The following is a 19,366-nucleotide window of genomic DNA, read 5'->3' as shown; positions in this document are numbered from 1 at the left end:
CTTGTGTTATGACAGTAAAAGTCTTTATGTGAGTAACCAGGCTTGACATTTTTTTTTTTTTTAAATAAAAAAAAAACAATCTGATAATTTCAGAATCCTTACGTAATTTGAATACTTTCCATGCATGCAACACAGACACAACTTCAAAGCTGCTCAAACGTGGCACTCAATGACCACTTTGAATTTGGAAAGTTATTGTAACCATTCTAATGCACATTTCTGCTAAACGCGCGCAGAACACGCATCAATCAAATATTCTGAGACTGACCTGAGACATTTGCATTGAAGAAAGTCAATAAATGAATTAGAACATTCTGTACAATGAAAGGAACAAAGACACGCTCTTCACGCTCCCCCAAACACTCAGGAGCAGTCGCGTGTCCGAGCAATGCTAAGTTTAAACTTAACCTCTTAGTGTCGATTATAACATAACCTGCTATCCATTTAATGTTAACAAGCTGCAACTTTAGCGTGAATGTATCGTACCTCTGCGCCAGTGACAGCTTTGTTCGGTCAGTGGGGGTGACAAAAGTGGTCTCCGTGTTCTATCGCAGTTAACTATCGTAACTGTTTGTGGGTTGGCTAACTGTTTAGATATGCGCGTGCGTGCCATGGTGTCCATGTTGTGTGTGTGCGTGTGCGGGTGGATGAAGCCATGCTCGCTTCTTCTTCTTCTTCTTTTTAAAGTCGGTTCGCAAACTTAAATAGTGCATTACCGCTATCTACCGTGAACATAGACCAGAGACTTTCCCTTCTTAAACGCCCCCTCCTCCTAGAATTTCCCCCTTAATATTTATATCATGATCAATGGAAACATGTAAATTCTTCAAGCTGCAACTGGTCAAGCCCTACGCCCCACCCAGCCCCAAATTGGACTATTAAAAACGAAATGCTATTCAATTCAACACGTGAGGATATGTGCATGCCTACTAGGACATTTTTGTCATTCAACAATGATAAACCATGGTTCACAGGGAAACTCAGTCAGCTTCGTCATGCCAAAGAGGAGGCTTACAGGGGTGGGGATAGAGTCTTGTATAATCAGGCCAGGAACACACTGAATAAGGAAATCAGAGTGGCTAAAAGAAGCTACTCTGAGAAGCTGAAAAGCAAGTTTTCAGCTAACGACCCTGCATCAGTGTGGAGTGGCCTGAAACAACTTACTAATTACAGGACTCCTACCCCCAACCCTGTGGCGGAACAACGACTGGCTGACGACCTGAATGTGTTTTACTGCAGATTTGAAAGGCCCGATTTCACACCCCACATGCACTCGGACCTTCATTTCACACAACCATTAACACCTCCTGCAACCCCCTCCTCCCCCTCCTGCTACACTACCTGCACTCAAGATCTGTGAGGACGATGTGTGCCGTGTCTTTCGGAAGCAAAGGACAAGGAAGGCTCCAGGACCAGATGGCATCTCACCAGCTTGCCTTCGTTCCTGTGCTAACCAACTGGCCCCCATCTTCACTCAGATCTTCAATAGATCACTGGAGTAGTGTGAAGTCCCATGCTGCTTCAAACGCTCAGTTATTATCCCCGTCCCTAAGAAACCTAAAATCACAGGACTTAATGACTACAGACCTGTCAGCCCTGACATCTGTGGTCATGAAGTCATTTGAGAGACTGGTGTTGGCCCACCTGAAGGACATCACTGGACCCTTTCTGGACCCCCTTCAATTTGCTTATCAAGCAAACAGGTCTGTGGATGATGCAGTCAACATGGGTTTGCATCATATCCTGCAACATCTGGACAGACCGGGGACATACGTAAGGATCCTTTTTGTGGACTTCAGCTCGGCTTTCAACACAATCATACCAGATATACTCCGGACTAAGTTAAACCAACTCCCTGTTCCCACCTCTACCTGTCAGTGGATTACCAGCTTTCTGACGGACAGGCAGCAGCTTGTGAGGCAGGGAAAATTCACTTCCACCACCTGTACCATCAGCACTGGTGCCCCCCAGGGATGTGTGCTCTCCCCACTTCTCTTCTCCCTGTACACCAATGACTGCACCACCAAGGACCCCTCTGTCAGGCTCCTGAAGTTTGCAGACGACACCACTGTCATCGGTCTCATCTGAGATGACAATGAGTCTGCATATAGAAAGGAGGTTGAACGGCTGGCTTTCTGGTGCAGTCAAAACAACCTGGAGCTGAACACGCTCAAAACAGTGGAGATGATTGTGGACTTTAGGAGGAACACCCCAACATTGTCCCCCCTCTCCATTCTAAACAGCACTGTGGCAGCAGTGGAGTCATTCAGGTTCCTGGGCACTACCATCTCACAGGACCTGAAGTGGGAGATACACATCGACTCCATTGTGAAAAAGGCCCAGCAGAGGTTGTACTTCCTTCGCCAGCTGAGGAAGTTCAACCTGCCACCAGTGCTGCTGAAACAGTTCTATTCAGCAGTCATTGAGTCTGTCCTCTGCACTTCAATAACTGTCTGGTTTGGTGCAGCTACGAAATCAGACATCAGAAGACTACAAAGGACAGTTCGGTCTGCTGAGAGGATTATTGGTTGCCCCCTGCCCCCCCTTCAAGAACTATACACTTCCAGAGTGAGGAAAAAGGCTGGTAAAATCACTCTGGACCCCACTCATCCTGCCCATTACCTTTTTGAACTGTTGCCTTCTGGCCGGCGCTTCAGAGCTCTGAACACCAGAACCGTCAGACACAGGAACAGTTTTTTCCCTCAGGGGAAAAAACTAATCCATCTAATGAACAATTAAATTGCCAGTTCCATCTAATGAACAATTAAATTGCCAGTTCCATCTAATGAACAATTAAATTGCCCCATTGAGCAATAATTATGTGCAATACACAGTTTAATTTAAATTTTAATTTATATTATCCAATATATCCACTTCTGCCATTACTTACATTGCTCTGTACATAATATACTGTTTTTTGTTCTTTATATACAGATTGTATTAGATTTGCACTACGTGTGTGTATGTGGGTATGTATGAAGGTGAGTGTATGTACGTATATGTATAATTATTTATTTTGTGTTCTTTTTTGTTTTTAATTACCTATGTCTTGCTGCTGTTTTTGGTATCGTTTGTATTGTTGTTGACTGGAAGCTCCTGTCACCTAGACAAATTCCTTGTATGTGTAAGCATACTTGGCAATAAAGCTGATTCTGATTCTGATTCTTCTGATCCTACAGTACTTATTCTTCCATTTAAACGATGTTCTTCCAATTAAATGTGATCTCGTCAGAAACTGTACTAATATGGATGTCACACTACTACCCATAATTGGATTTAAAAGACTCTTTAATGTTAACTGATGCTGCCCTTTCTTCTGCAACTCTTCTACTAATTCCTTCCTTTCTACTTCCCACACTGAATTATGACATGCTCTACAGACTCAGTGACCCCACACCATTCATTCACATAGTCCTGTCGGGTGTTTTGACATTAAGAGCATTGTTTTATTAAATTCTGTGTGCCCTAATCTTAGCCTTGATATTAGGTTTTCTTCTCTTATACTTTTACTTGAAAATCTTCCTTTTTGCACTTTTGGTTGTGTAGATATGTCTACCCTTTATCTCTGTGTCCCAGTAATTCTGACTTTTTTTTTTTTGCATTTGCTTTTTTATTATTGATATAATTTCTGATCTGCTATATTTCATTTGTATGTCTACTTCCTCCTTACCAATCATTTGTTTTGCCAGCATGTCTGGCTCTTCATTCCCTTTCACTCCCACATAAGCTGGAACCCACACAAAATGTACAATCATGTTTATTTGATGCATTATATAGAGAGTCTGGAGAGTCTTCACCATCACCACTATATCATGTCTTGTGTTGTGTCAGAATGCTGAGCTTCAAGACTTAAAAGAGCTGAGCTAGAATCTGAACAAATGATTGCCTGTGACAAATTAATTTAATTTAATCTTAGCACAGCCATCAGTTCTCCTGTATACACTGATCAATTATTAGATAATCCCCACCTGTCCTCTTTCTGGATATTTTGATGCGTCTGTAAATACCAGCATATACAGGCCATAATTTGAATCTTTATAATCCCTTACCATGAATGCTTCTATCATTTTGACCCATCTCTTGCCTAGTATCCAACAGAGTTAAATCCACTTTATAGCAGGAAGCAGAATCCACAAAGGTATACTGGTGGAAAAATCACTCGAGGAGTACAACCTATATTCTGTTCATTCTAACATATTCATAACATTCTTTTTTCTTGTTGTTTATTTTGAGTCCCACAGCAACCCCACAGTTACCCCTACCCTAACCCTACCCCTAAAACTACCCTCGCCCCAACCTTAAAAACAGCAAACGAGGCTCTCGCGAAACTTTCAAGGCCCTGTGGTTCCCTTCTAGATGCGAGAAAAAAACCACGCCCCCACCTCCACATATAATGTCTAACATCTGTAACAAACATAACTACTGTCAAAATGTAATCTCTACTGCATTTGTTGTAATGACTAGTTTATTAGGTCTATTTACTCCAAAACAGGATAACAAACATTCTAGACAGCAATCCAACATATCATGTAAGCTTTATTTTAAATTACATATAGTTCGTATTTACATTTTAAAATATGAAATACATTTAAGATAAACATAATTATACTCCAAAGCAGTAATAAATATTTTTATTATGGTCAGAAAATTAAAATAATGAGTAAAGATGACAAAACAATGGTTGCCTGATACATCTACTTTAGACTTTAAAATCAGTTGTGATACAAAATGGATCTGAAAGATCAAACCTGTGTTGTTGTAATAAGTTGGACATTTGTGTTTGCCATGCTGCGATGTCTTATCTATATAATCTAATAAAAGTAAGCACTGTAAACCTTGCTCAAAGGTTTGGCATCTGAACTTTAAATCAAGTGCAGAAGTTGTAGGGTCATGATGACTGGGCTTTGCAGGTATGCACATCTACTTCCTCATGGCAGTCCCTGCACTGAACAGCACAACACCAGTGGAACTTGCACTCACACTTGGTGGTGCGGCTCATGCGTGATGTGTCATATCCCCGCCCACAACACATGACCTCACAGCTGTCAGCCCCTCGAGATGTACGGTTGCACACTCGCCCACCTGTGCCCAAAGAGCCTGCAACCAAACAAAAATCAAGATGAGACATCATAATTAGATTTTAGAGAGATAATCTCCATAGCTACATCAAAAAGGTGTAGGTCCTCAATCAAAAAAAGCATATTTTTATACCCTGGGCATTGTTGGTCATTGGTAATCCCAGGCCGTCATGTCAGAGACTATTAAAGTTGAGAATGTTTGATAAAATTCCTGAAGCAAGCAGACCTCAACTGAATAACCATGTCTGACAGTGTCCAGACAGAGCTGTCTTGAAGAAGCTGGGTTCGTCTGTGCCATGTAAAATGATGACCGCTTGGTCCTTGCTGAGATGAGGGACTGATGATAGAAGCTATCAGCCATTACTCTGAGTCTTCATCACGTACTCATTTCAACGGCTCTAATCTCAAAAACCCCACCCTCTATAAGGCTGACTCTGATTGTTGCTGATATAGAAATTGCTAAAGACCTTGTATAAACCCTTGCTTTCATGCCCCCTTTGAGTGACAGTCTGCTGCCTTTGTTCATAAGGATCCTTAAATGACAATCAAGACTCAAAACTATGCAAACATCCACTGATTCACTCAGAAAAGTCTTAGTAAAAAAATTCTAACATTTTGAGGTGAGAATATCCCTTATAGAGATCCAAAAGTGAAAATTCTGTCATCATTTATTACTACACTCTGAAAACAAACGGAAAGCACGCCCCAGTCACAATTTAATTTAACTGTATTGAAAAAAGATTTAATGAAAGCGAATGGTGACTGAGGCTAACATTCTGCTTAATAGGGATGTCAAAAGTAAGTTGATACTAAATGTAAAAAATATGTAATGATTAGAGCTGTCAAAATTAACATGCTAATACAACTGATTAGTTTAAAAAGTTTAACACATTAATTTTTCTAAATCACGATTAACGGATTTACTGTTAAAACAGCATAAACACTGGTTGGAAGGGACAGAAACTTTGTGACGTGTCAGCCGAGAGTTATTACACTGACGGACACACCACAAACACAGATAGCAGTGATTTGGTGCCAATGAGAAAGAGATGGGGAAAGGAGCTCTTAATGCTATTTTTTGTACAAAACAAGCCTAGATGGAACTTGTGACAGAAATCAAGTATTTTTCAGCCTAAGTAAGGCTCATTTTAATGATCTTTTACCAAAATGCAGAATGAGACTTTTTTATCTGCAAGTGCTTTTCATGTGGAGTTCAAAGCAGTGCTATTGTGAATCTGTGCTATTTTATTGCATTTCTATCTTTATACCGTGGAAGGCTTTGTTTGGAAAATGTTAATAAAGCATTATATTGTTATATATGTTTTTAAAATGTATTTATTTATTTATATTTTTTTATAAATAAATAAATGTATTTTACAGGAAAAGAAGTGCACTGCCAGGCCAAAAAAAAAAAAAAAGTCGGCAATTGGATTTAAATAAGCAGATACTTAAGAGCCTATGATTGAATCATTATTGCAGTGATTAAGATGTTTCAGCTGCCAACAATTCTTTTAACCCTAACTGATGCAGTGTGTAGCTTCTCATTTCTTAAACAACCATGTTGGCAGACGCAGATGTAAAATATCTTACTGTGTATCAGAAGGGGCCATATTGGCCTACATCAAGCACAGAAAACAACTAAGGAGATTGCTGAAATCACTGGAATTGAGTTAGGAACTGTCCAATGCATTATTAAAATCTGGAAGGATCATGCGCACTGTAAGGCGGTCCAACTAAATATTAGAGTATGGACATTTTCTTTGGCCGGCAGTGTATATTTAGAGTCAAATTTCAGCACTTTAAAAATCTGTGAATTATCGCATTTAATGGCGAAACATTTAATCGACTGACAGCACCAGTAACGATACAAAACATTCTGCAGTACCACTAGAACCAAGCACCAACTTATTTAGGTACCTGCACACTTTGACTGACAGGCAATTGTTTTACATGCTCTGAATGTGCCTGTGGTAATGTGGATAGGTGCTGCCCTAAATAGTCCAGTACATTTAAAAATTAATTCAAAATACCTGGCTTGTTGAGGTATTAATGTAAACAAAGTCATTTATGCCTAAAGTGTGACAAAAAAGTGGATTTGTATCAAAATATTAGATCTGTGCATGAGGATTTGCAGTGTAAATGCAGCCTAACAGACTGTATTAAGGTACTGCTGAGCCCAGAGGCTAAACAGGTGTTCACTGTTACGCACCATCTCCGTGTTTATATAAGCATCTCCACCTAAACGCATTTAGATGTGTTCCTGCGAACGTCAACGGGGGAGAAAAGTGTGACTGCATAGTGACTGCATAAGCCCATGCGTTAATGAGCCCCTGCCTGCCATCGTCTACTGTGTTGATTTTAATCACACAACATTAATGAGAAAACAACAAAACCACTCACAGCTCTTGGCTGGATAATTTTAGTAGCCTTAAAAAAAGTATGTAAAAACGGTATGTAAATTGATTTATGTTACAATTCATTACTTCAATTTCTGAATGTTTCCTTGAATATTTCATACTGCTCTTTAAAAATGTAAAGGACCTTTTGTTCAATTGTTTTATTTGTCCTTGTCGCTTTGTTCTAATTTTATTACAGATTGTTTACTTATCTATAATAATTACTTGAGAACGTGAAACAATGCTTACTTAATTGACAAAGTAGTTCATATTAGTTTTTGCTGTGGTATCGAAATAAGTATCAAGGGTTGAAATTTCACTGGTAATGGTACTGACTACTGAAATGTTGGTTTTGTGACAACCTTACTGCCCAACATATTTAGTGTTCCATGCAAGAAAGAAAGCCTTTAGCTGCAACAAGCTTTATAGTGCCAGTAGCACCAGCATTAGTATGTCACTGCTAGTCTACTGAATTCAATTCCAAGTAGGCAGGCATGTGTCTAGGCATGACATGGCCACTCCCGCCCAACAGCAGTTCATCAGGCTGGTATGTTGGGCTGATATCGTTTATCATGGGCAGCCTGTACCTGAGTGTGCATCTGCTTATTGAATTAAGATGAGAGGGTGCCAAGAGATGAGTTTAACATGTGTGACCATGCTGGGAACTGGTAATTGATTTCACACTTATGCAGTGGAGGTATAGTCTATGTCTCCTAAAACACATCAGATTGCTCAGCCAGAAAGTTTCTCACAAGCCAATAGACTAGAGGGGTCAACACTATAATATGGTGATCATCCTTTTTTTTGTTTTCCCAAAACTTTAATGTTTAACTGTAGGGGATTGAGACAAGGTAATTGTACAAGATGTAAGCCAGGCAAAAGTAAGAGGGCCATGTAAAAAAATGATATAAATATGAAGGTTTATCCCACAATGAATAATTTAATTTAGTCATGTTATTCCAAACCCGTATGACTCTTAGCCTCAGACACTATTCACTTTCATTGCATCTTTTTTCCATACAATGAAAGTGAATGGTGACAAAGGCTGTCAAACTCTAACATTCTGCCTAAGAAAGTCAAATGGATTTAGAATAGTTCACTTAATAATTATAATTGTTATGCCATCTCAAACTCTTATGAATTTCTTTCCTCTGCGAAACACGAATTATGATAATTCTTTTATAGAAATATAATGTGAATATATCAATGCAAATCAAGTCAATGGAGTCTAACAATTCCAAGCTCCAAAAAGGACATAAAGGCAGCATAAAGGCCATCCATACGACTTGAGTGGTTTAATCCATGTCTTCTGAAGCGATATGATGTAACTCCTTTTTCACTATAAATCTTGACATTTCCTTGCTCTTAACGCATGCACATAGAACTGTACACACAGTGCGCATGCGTCAAGAGCAAGATAGTGTAAACAAGTTTCAAATCATGAGACTGCAATGTCAAGATTTATAGTGAAAAATGTTATCATTACTGGTTTAAACCACTGGATTTTATTGACTTTATTTTATGGATATAAACAAATCATTTCTCCATTAAAATATCTATCGTTTGTGTTCCACTGTAGAAAAAAAGTAATCTGAGTTTGAGACGGAATAAGGGTGAGTAATTGATGACAGAATTTTCATTTTCAGGTGAACTATCCAGTTTGATTATGCAACATGTATATGAGTATAAATGAAATGATGGAACATGGATAATAATACATGGGTTAAATAAAACAATGGGTTTAACCTATGTTTCAGGGAAAATACTTCTGGGCACTTGAGAGAGACATGACCTACCTCTGTAAATATTCCTGCAAGTTTTAGGCAAAAAAGAGGTGCCGTGGAAGGCTGTGATTTATAGCATTTGCACGTAGGGATTATATTTCAACTCCTGTTCTGCCCACAAAACTGTGGTAATGTGTCTAAACACAGCATCACCTGATAGCAGGGATCATCTGCAGTCTGACAGGCACCCCCTCCCTTACTGTTTCCCACATAGGTACACCTGGTTTTATTCAGCTTACACACACACACACACACACACACACACACACACACACACACACACACACACACACACACACACACACACACACACACACACCCCAAAAGGTACAAAGAGATAAACCTCTGCCTTAGGGAGGGAATCTTTACCTGCAGTCAGGTTACAGGATTAGGTTATGACTATTGTGTATGGAATAACCAGCTAAATAGCTCTCGTCCTCTGATTACATCCTCTCTGTGTTTGGGGGCAAGACTAATGGCTTACCAATTTTAAGCAGAGTGTTGGAGGCTTGCAGGGTGTAGACTCAAACTGTGACCCACAGTGTGTAATGATAGATTTGATTTATTATCTTAATTCACCTCCTTAAATGTGATGGGTGTAATTGTTTGGTGTTAAAATACTCCTATCTCAGTTTAATATGCAATGGCAGCTATTACTAAGCCATTCACACTGTGGGTTTATACTTTGTGGAGCTATAAAAATTGCTTTATTTGTTTGAGCATTCCGAACAGGCTGACATAGCAACATTAGCTCTACTAATGGCGTGAATTTGAGATGGGACTATCGGTTTGTCTGACCAGTGGAGGATGCACAGTTTAGGAAACCTGTTTGAAAACAATCAATATTTTTGCAGTTTCGTTTGGTGACACTAGTGATGAAGAAATTCCACACTTCAGGATAAAGTGATAGTTATAAAGGGATAGTTTGTCCAAAAATTATGATTCTTTCATCATTTACAATGATATGCTGTCTCAAACTCATATGACTTACTTTCTTCTTCAGAATACATAGATATTTTGAAGGACATATAATCTGTTTTTATCCACGCACAATGCAAGTCAATGGGGTCCAAATCGTTCAAGATCCAAAAAGGACATAAATGCAGCAACTCGAGTGGTTTTATCCATGTCTTTTGAACAAATACAATAATGTTTTTGAGAGAAACAAACCATAATGCAACTAATTATTCACTATAAATCTTGACATCTGCAGTCTCCTTGGTATGTTCATGAGAGAAGCTTGATTGACATATGCACAAAGCAAGTTACACTTTGAACTGTTTATCACCCAAAACTGATCGCATGGCTTCAGAAGACATGGATTAAACCATGTTGTTTGTTGACTTTTATGCTGCCTTTATGTCCTTTTTGGAGCTTGAAAATTTTGGTCCCCATTGACTTGCATTGTATGGATATAAACATATCAAAATGTCTTTGTTTTTGTTCTGTGGAAGAAAGAAAGTAATTGATGAGTAAATGATCAGAGAATCATCCGTTTTGGGAGAACCATTCCTTTAAATCCATATTTATTTGTTACAGTAATTGTAATTTATGCCATAAGAGCCCTGTCACACTCACCAGACTCGTGGTCCCATATACAGTAGTCAGGTGAGTCTTCAAAGTATACTAGGTCATTTTTGGAGGGCCTCTTAAACATCCTGTAGGCACCTGCAAAGCCTGTTCCATACTGGTTCATCACCACCTGAATGGCATTGTTGTACTTCTTGCGCAGATAGTCACCAGTCTGCCTGAAGTCAGCCATGGCTAACCAGCAGGTACGCACATTGCATGACCCGCTGACACCATGACATTTACACTCTAGGTTCATAAAGCGCTTCACTGCCTGTATAGAAGAATAATAGAGGAAAGAATGTTAAACTCTGAGTGATCAGTCTGTGATTGCATGAGAGTATGGTCATTTATAACTATTTGTCTCTTCAACCCTCAAGAGGGAATACGTGTCTCAACAGCGTCTTGTAAGAAAGCAGCATTGTTACCTTCCTCCCTGCACGGTTGTTGTGCAAGTTCATGAGTGCCCGGGCATCCCTCTCCTTTCTCTCCTTGGCGTCAATGAAGACCTGAGTGAACTTGATTGCATGGTCAACGTGATCACTGCACCCACCCCAGTCGAAAGCTCCCTTGGCATCTTGAGATGAGCCCTTCTTTTCCGGGTCACAAGAGCAGGTGTCTAGTTCACCTTGACTGCACGCCCTGGTCAAGGTGTGGACCATACCTGCTGATGAAATAGCGTAGACATAGGCGGCCTCACGACTGCCTGAAAACAGAGAGGTAATACTGTTCACTGAGCATAAGAAATTGTACTGTATGAGTTATATAAATTAATACACTGTTTATATAAGATCAAATATTTAAATAACATAACTAAATATAATTATGAATATAATAGTAAATAATAAATATAAATGACATAAACAATTATTAAATAAGTTAAAAAATATTTTCATTAAAATACACTTTAAAATCATACACTCCATGAGCACTTTATTAGGGACACTTGAACACCTAATTATTCATACCATTATCTAATCAGCCAATCATGTGGCAGCAGTGCAATGCATAAAATCAGGCAGATATGGGTCAGGAGCTTCAGGTAATGTTCACATCAGCCATCAGCATGGGGAAAATGTCATTTCAGTAATTTGGACAGTGGCATGATTGTTGGTGCCAGACGGGCTGGATTGAGTATTTCTGTAACTGCTGATCTCCTGGAATTTTCACACACAACAGTCTCTATAGTTTAATTAGAATGGTGGCAAAAACCAAAAACAACCAGTGAGTGGCAGTTCTGCAGATGGAAATGCCTTGTTGATGAGAGAGGACAATGGAGAATGGCCAGACTGGTTTGAGCTGAAAAAAAGGCTACAGTAACTCAGATAACCACTCTGTAGAATTGTAATGTGCAGAATAGCATCTCAGAATGCACAACATGTCGAACCTTGAGGCAGATGGCTACAACAGCAGAAGAGCACGTTGGGCACTTTATTATGACCATAGTGTTCCTAATAAAGTGCTCAGTGAGTGACTAATAATTATTACAAATAAATTTGTTGAGTCATTACTTTTACAGATCAAATCAATTTTCAACATTAAATAAATGAAACCATACAAATCACATAATCCAGTAAAACAAATATATATAGATATAAATATCTCTGAATGTGTGTGTGGTTGGGGGTGGGGGGTGGGGGGTTGTCATAGTTTTTAAGTATATGCAGATCATCACGGTGTATAACAACAGCAACAAATGATAGCATGAAACAAAGTTTGTTAGCGGCAGCTTTTCGCATGTGTACTGAAGAGGTTCTTGGTTGGCAGCTTTGTCAGAGGAAGGATGCCTGCCACAAAATCCCTGCAATTGTTTTAAATTAGTGAGTTGACATTGACAATAAGTAGATGTTCACAGTGTCAGAGAAGTTGGGATTCTCTCTGGGTGGTATGAATACCTTAAGCAAGAAGATTAAAGTCAAAGGTTTAACCTAACTTTTAAGAGTAGAGCAGCTTATGGCCTGAGACACAAAGTTAATTTGTGGATGTTCCCATTAATATGATTTTACTCAGTCAGGATCAGAAAAATAGAGCCACAGACACGAACAGTCAGAAGCCTACAGACAGACAATTACACCCATTGTAAGCAATTCTGAATCAACTCATCAGACACAACAATCCACTCTTTTGTGACTAAATTGGCTTCTATAAATGAAATACAATAAGAAGGAAAGGCTACACCCGATTTGCTGGTTTGATATAATGCCTTTTGGGCATTATCTGTTCAGATTACATCTTGACATCTTGAGATGCATGGTCACAGAATTACATTGTGCTGTTTGCAATGTTGTGAAAAACTGATACGTGTTAGGCTATATAAAAACTCTTCAGTGAGCAGAACAATTCCGATTAGATGTGCAAAGAAGGGACAAAAAGCTCACCCACGCAGTTCATCAAGTTTTACATTCTGTAATATGATCTGATATCAGATAAGGCATTTCACTGCAGGCTGAGTGTATAGAACATATTGTATGCACGGTTTCAATTTAAAGAATACAGATAAATCTGTCTTACTCACTTCGAAGCAAAAGCTTCCCAAAAAGATTGTGCTCGCGCGCCATGGTATTGCAATTCCACCGATGGTTCCTGAACTGGTGCTGGCATTCTCCAATCCAGTTTTTAATACCAGCGCCAATTGCCTGCATCACCTTGGGATGCTGGCGGCACAGCTGGCGTTGTTTGTTAATTAACCCGGGGATGTTGTCACACATCACTTGCGATCCAAGAGTGCCCATGTACCTGCATAAAAGATGAACGCACAGTGACTGAGCGATGGGAATCTCTTAAAGTCAAGTTTCAACGCATGAATGCGTAGGCTACTCGGCACACTTAAAAATAATACAAATATATATATAGCTCTTCGTATAGTTTTGTCCGCATTTTAAATGGCAACAAGATAAGTTGAATTAAAAATTTCCCAAATTCAACTAATAATTAATTTTATTTAGCCTGCTTTAATTTCAGAGAGAAGATTTTCAATAGTCGAAACCAGTCCAAATTACTTTTTATTTCCCATATCATCCTTTAAATGATAATTACATTTTTTAATCTGAATGAAATCCTAAAAAATAAAAATAAAATTACCTACCACCACGATGCGTCGACCCTTGATGTGCACCAGCAAACTGCCACGGACAGACAAAAACATATTCCACTTGGCAACAGCTTCATATTATAAAAATTGTATTGATATGCTCATTCGTTCAGGCACTTGTCTGCAGTTTAACATCAATAATTTCAACAGAATGCATCTGTGACCACATTGAGTGCTGAGGCGGTCAGAGAAAATCGGTTATTTATTCTCCCCTATCAAAAATCATTGCAGCGACGTGACACAAATGAGAAGTTCACCGTAAAGGCATTCTGGAGTGTGATAGCGCTGCAGAGACTAGCTGATGGTCTTCCTTTGTCTAAAGTTGAGACAGATGTGCTGCAGATAGCTGATGATCTCCTATCAGGTTTAAATTGCTTACACAAGGGGTGGGCGCAGTCCTGCCTCAGGAATGAAGTGAAGAAATTAGATGTCTGAACGTATCTGTTCAGGCTAGCTTGACACCAGCCACAGGTTTGGCTATAGTCCAAAGCAGCGAAAGTATAGAATGTGGTCCAACGTGAAATGGCTATCCATATCCTCCTGAGACCCAGCACTTTTAGCATGTACCGTATATGTACATGAGCCTATAGGTCTAGTGATTGACACATAAGGATGATATTACAAAAATGGCAAATATTGAATGTATTATTAGTTAATTATTTTTCAAGACCTATATTATTTAAAAAAATAAATAAAAAAATCTTATTTTACAATATATTTGTAATATATTTTATAACATATTTAGGATATTTTTATTGTATATAATAATGATAATTATTATTTATATATAATACAAATAATATAAATAGTAATATAAGCTATATTATTATATTTATTTATAATATATTTAATTATTATTAATTAAATATGATAAATTATTATTATTTGTTTAGTATACTACTACTACTAATAATAATTACAACATATATTAGCCTACTATATTATTATTAATCATTATAATAATTACAACATATATTAGCCTACTATCATCATATTGTTCTATTGACATTCTCAAACATTTGTAGCCCAAAAAAGCCCATGTTGTCCTCTTAAGTATACACGACAAACAGTGGCATGCATGGAGAGGTATTAACAAAGAACATTCCCAGATTGTTATATCTTGTTAGAAATGGAAAATTAAATAGATGAAAACGTAAAATAGGAACAAAACATCTGCGGTGAGTGTAGCAAAATACACAAGTGTTCCTTTCTCATAGAATAAGGCTTTGTTGATTTAAAGCACAAATACTATTCTTTATCCCTTTAAAAAAATCTGCCCGTGATGATGTGTGCATTGAAATTGGATTATCACATTCTTTTGAACTTCTTACGAACTATTCAATTGTCGCAAGGAATTTCCTCGATCTTTGATCACTAGTTTTTGTGAAAGATTTAATATGTCCCACTTCCTTGAATTGTGAGGTCCTTTCTACCGATGGGAACAAGATTATTAGGGGAAAAAAACAGATTCTTCTCGTGATCTCCGTGGAAAAGCTGCGGTCGCGAGAGCATGGAGAAGTCTTGTCATCTGTAATATGATGGAATTTAAATTGGCCTAATTTTATGCTTTTCAAGTCAATAAGGAAAACCTTATCAGTTTTGTTTTATTTTGTATTATTTTTTTTTTTAAATAGGATTGTTCCTAGAAAATAATTGGTTGAGAGAGAATGTCTAATATAGTTAAACGAGTTTGACTGCATTGATTAATGTTATTTTATGTGATAAAAGCCCTCCGAATTTCTCATGTAGGCTAGATCGTTTGGAGAAAGACATTCAAACGTTTTTTTCCCCCGGATGTTGGAATGTGACCTTTATTGCTTGCAAACTCTAAACCTGTAAAATGCTCATGAATTGCAATGTTTGTTTGTTTTTTCTTGTGAAAGATAGACTTTTGTTTTATTTCCTTGTTTAAATGCAATGACGTAATTTTATCTGTGTAGATGTATCTCACAAGATGAACCCGCCTCAGTTGAAGAGCTGGTTAAATTTACTTATGTGCAGACTACTAATTTTGAGACTTCTAAAATATAATGTTGGACCTATTTGTCTTCATAAATAATTTGTGTCTTTTTGTAGCCATTGTGTAAGACTTATTTTATCAGCAGTATAGGCTGCCATTCATTGTCAGATAATCAGATCGGCTGCAGACACCTATACCTACACACACTGAGCACTATTTTAGGAACAATTTGGTCTGCTGTTGTAGCCCATCTTCCTCAAGGTTCAACGTACTGTGCATTCTGAGATGCTATTACAATTCTACAGAGTAGTTATCTGAGTTACCGTAGCCTTTCTGTCAGCTCGAACAAGTCTGGCCATTCTCCCTTGACCTCTCACATCAACAAAGTTTTTCTGTCCACAGAACTGCTGCTCACTGGATGTTTTTGGCACCATTTTGAGTAAACTATAGAGACTGCTGTGCATGAAATTTCCAAGAGATCAGCAGTTACAGAAATACTCAAACCAGCCCATCTGGCACCAACAATCATGCCACTGTAGAAATGACTGAAAATCACATTTCCCCCATTCTGATGGTTGATGTGAACATTACCTGAAGCTCCTGACCTGTATCTACATGATTTTATGCACTGCAAACACACAATTGGCTGAATAAATAAGCACATGAATAAGGTGCATAAGTGTTCCTAATAAAGTGAATTTACACATTAACTATTTGAAGGCCTGCAATGAAAGGTTTGTCCACTCTGATCCACTTTGCTAAATCAGTTGTTTTTCATTTAACAAACACTCAGTACTCAGGTGTTTGCTACCAAATGGTATGCACCTGTGATTTTGCAAACCTTTGTGGCACTGTCAAAACTTGAGCTGTTTGGGTGTTCAGCAGAGGTTTCATTACAACTTAGTGGCTGTGTTAGATAATTAGCTGGACTGTGCAAATCATAATGAATAATAATAATACAAAAAAAAAAAAAAAACATCTTCACAGTATTAGAAGTAACTGATCCTCTTCAACACCTCTTCTTTAAGACTTTTGGAAATGGGTCTCCTTTTTTTCTGTCCTCTTAACTAACATTATATGACCCCTGAAAAATGTCCAGAAGACCAGAACATTTCTGGGAAACTATCCAAAATAAGTCCATGACAGGTCTTTCAGCAGACTTTAGTTGCTCGACTTCAAAGTTCAGATTCAAGCTTTCAGGAACTGTTTGACCTTCCTTTACCCACAGGCAGTTGTAGAGCCTCATGCCCCAGCCCAGGTGAGAGATGATCTCAGCATTTAATTAGGTGCCATGCTTTGAACAAACCATGAAATTAATAAGATGTTTTTCAGAGACAGACAATCTTATGCATAAGCAATTGTTGATTAACTCAACTGTCAGCCCTGTTAAAAATAGTTGATCATGTGCCACTGATGTACTGATGGTCAGTTATAATTTAACTAGGTTTGTAAAAAAAAAAAAAAAAAAAAGTCAGTTTCGAATTTGTTCGAAAACATTTGGTTTCGAACCGTTAACCTCTCACACTTCATGCAAAAATGTGCCTCTGTACCAACTAATTTCAGTCTCTGTTAAGACAGAAATCCTAGAATCCTCCCTACACATTTATAACTTGCACTCAGAAATTAAGATGGAGTTGCAGCACCTGTTTTAATAACAGTAACCTTTTGTAAATATAGAACTTCTCTTTAAAAAGTTATTACAAAAAGTCCATACATTAAACAGAGTGCACATACTGTTTTTCATTTCATTGCCCCATCACTTCCCCACACTTTTGTTTCCAGTTCAGCAATGGAAGATTACACATTACACATGACTGATTAAGCAATCAGCTAATAACATATATTATGTTCCTCTAATCATCAAGAAATCAACTATGAGGGGGTGCTGCACCTAGAAATGACATTTCAGCACCACAGACAGCGACGGATATACACTTTTCTATTTAGGCCACACAGCAAAATCAGCTACAACTGGATTTTCATGACACAAAATGACAGCTGTGCAACTGTGACTGGCAGGTGCTGATGTTATAGACGTTGACGTTGGAGATTAATTTTGTCACCAGCAATAGGAAGGACAACATTGTAGGTTGAGAAAACGTTTATTATTACGCTAGAGTGCATATTCTGTAAAAACCAATAGAACATTTAGCAGACATTCTTGTATAACAATCTACAACTGCACCCCAAACAGGGTTCTCGTAACATACTTCTAACATAAAGGCAGAACATATAATCCTTAATAAAATCCTGAGGAAACTTAAAATACAAGCTGTACTGAAAATAAATAAAATTGAAAAAAAAAATAAATAAAAAAATAAATCTAAATAAAAACATCAAAAATAGTTTTTCAGTTTCCTTTGATTGTGATAGCACTAAAAGCACACCAGCAAACCTCTTGCGGACCTTTCCTCTGTCAGCAATATTGGAGTTTGGTTGCAGATGCCGGAAAGTGTATTCTGTGTGATTTGTCTAAAGAGAATTTAAGGGGTGAAAAAAAAGGCGGTTATTCACTTTAATAAGGTTTTTCTATTAATATAATTTTGTTAAGCAAAACCTTATTTTACCCATTCTGCCAAGATTACAGTGAAAATATCCTCCCAAAACCCAGTATCTCAAAATATTAGAGTCCATTCTGGATTACTGGAATGTGTTTGATCTGATATCATAAGCCACATTCAACACTGTAACCGCTAATATTGTCATTTCTGGAAAAATCAAGTTGTCTTAATTACTTAAAATGTCAAGTTTTGGGGTCATAACTCAAATATCTAAGTTCCTTGAACTTATTTTTCTTATAAACATACACAACTTAATTGTTTTAAGTGTTAATAACTCAAACTATTGTGTAAAGAATTGAGGGGAATACCCACAATGATTTGCGCTTGAATTATTTAATTATTTTTCCTTGGTCAAAAGGAATTCATAGAGTTTTTGCTCTTTTGTTGTATCATTTATGTTGTTTTGTTGCATGTGATGTCACCATTAGGGTGTCTCCTTTGGTCAAGCTGGACCCTGTAAACACAATCTCAGTTCTCCTTATGCATGTGCAACTAAAGTACAGGTTTCTATGCATTTATTTGGAAAAATACGTGTATTTAATAATTGACTGTGGTGGGGATGAGTGGCGTCTGGCAGAGCGAGGCTGGAAAGATATGTGGTGAATGTGCCACAACGGTCTCGCGTTCCATTGAGGGGCAGCGGGAGTATTTCAGGAGAGGAGACAGCGGCAGACGAGAGAAAGAGATGCATGAAGCCTGTCTGTGTGTCTCTTTATGTTCATACATAGCTGGCTGTAAAGCATTGTGTGTTTTTGTTTTGTTACACACTGAAAAGTGTTAAATGTCTACGTGTTTGTCAAGCCTGTCCCAGCTTCCTCCTTTGCCATCTTTGAATTGTTACATTAACCTAATATAAATTTTAATCTTTGTTATTTAATTTGCGTATTTGCATGACCTATATGAGTCCATTCAACTAAAATGATTAAG

The 19,366-nt window shown here is 37.9% G+C and overlaps 1 protein-coding gene across 1 annotated transcript; it reads right to left on the bottom strand.

Moving 5' to 3' along the window:
• Positions 1-4,647: 4,647 nt before the first annotated feature.
• LOC127661768 (protein Wnt-2-like) lies at positions 4,648-14,121 on the bottom strand. Its single transcript, XM_052152648.1, has 5 exons — positions 13,913-14,121; positions 13,343-13,563; positions 11,256-11,533; positions 10,837-11,101; positions 4,648-5,097 (listed from the first exon to the last, which is right to left on the bottom strand). Exons 1-5 carry the CDS (start codon positions 13,993-13,995, stop codon positions 4,889-4,891), a joined length of 1,056 nt encoding a protein of 351 aa, XP_052008608.1. The 5' UTR covers positions 13,996-14,121; the 3' UTR covers positions 4,648-4,888.
• Between the last annotated feature and the right edge of the window lie 5,245 nt (positions 14,122-19,366).

The sequence above is a fragment of the Xyrauchen texanus genome, chromosome 21 (genome assembly GCF_025860055.1).
Source record: "Xyrauchen texanus isolate HMW12.3.18 chromosome 21, RBS_HiC_50CHRs, whole genome shotgun sequence".
In the NCBI taxonomy this organism is placed as follows: Eukaryota; Metazoa; Chordata; class Actinopteri; order Cypriniformes; family Catostomidae; genus Xyrauchen; species Xyrauchen texanus.
Note: the sequence above shows the minus strand (reverse complement) of the source record. Positions and strands in the feature narration are given on the sequence as shown.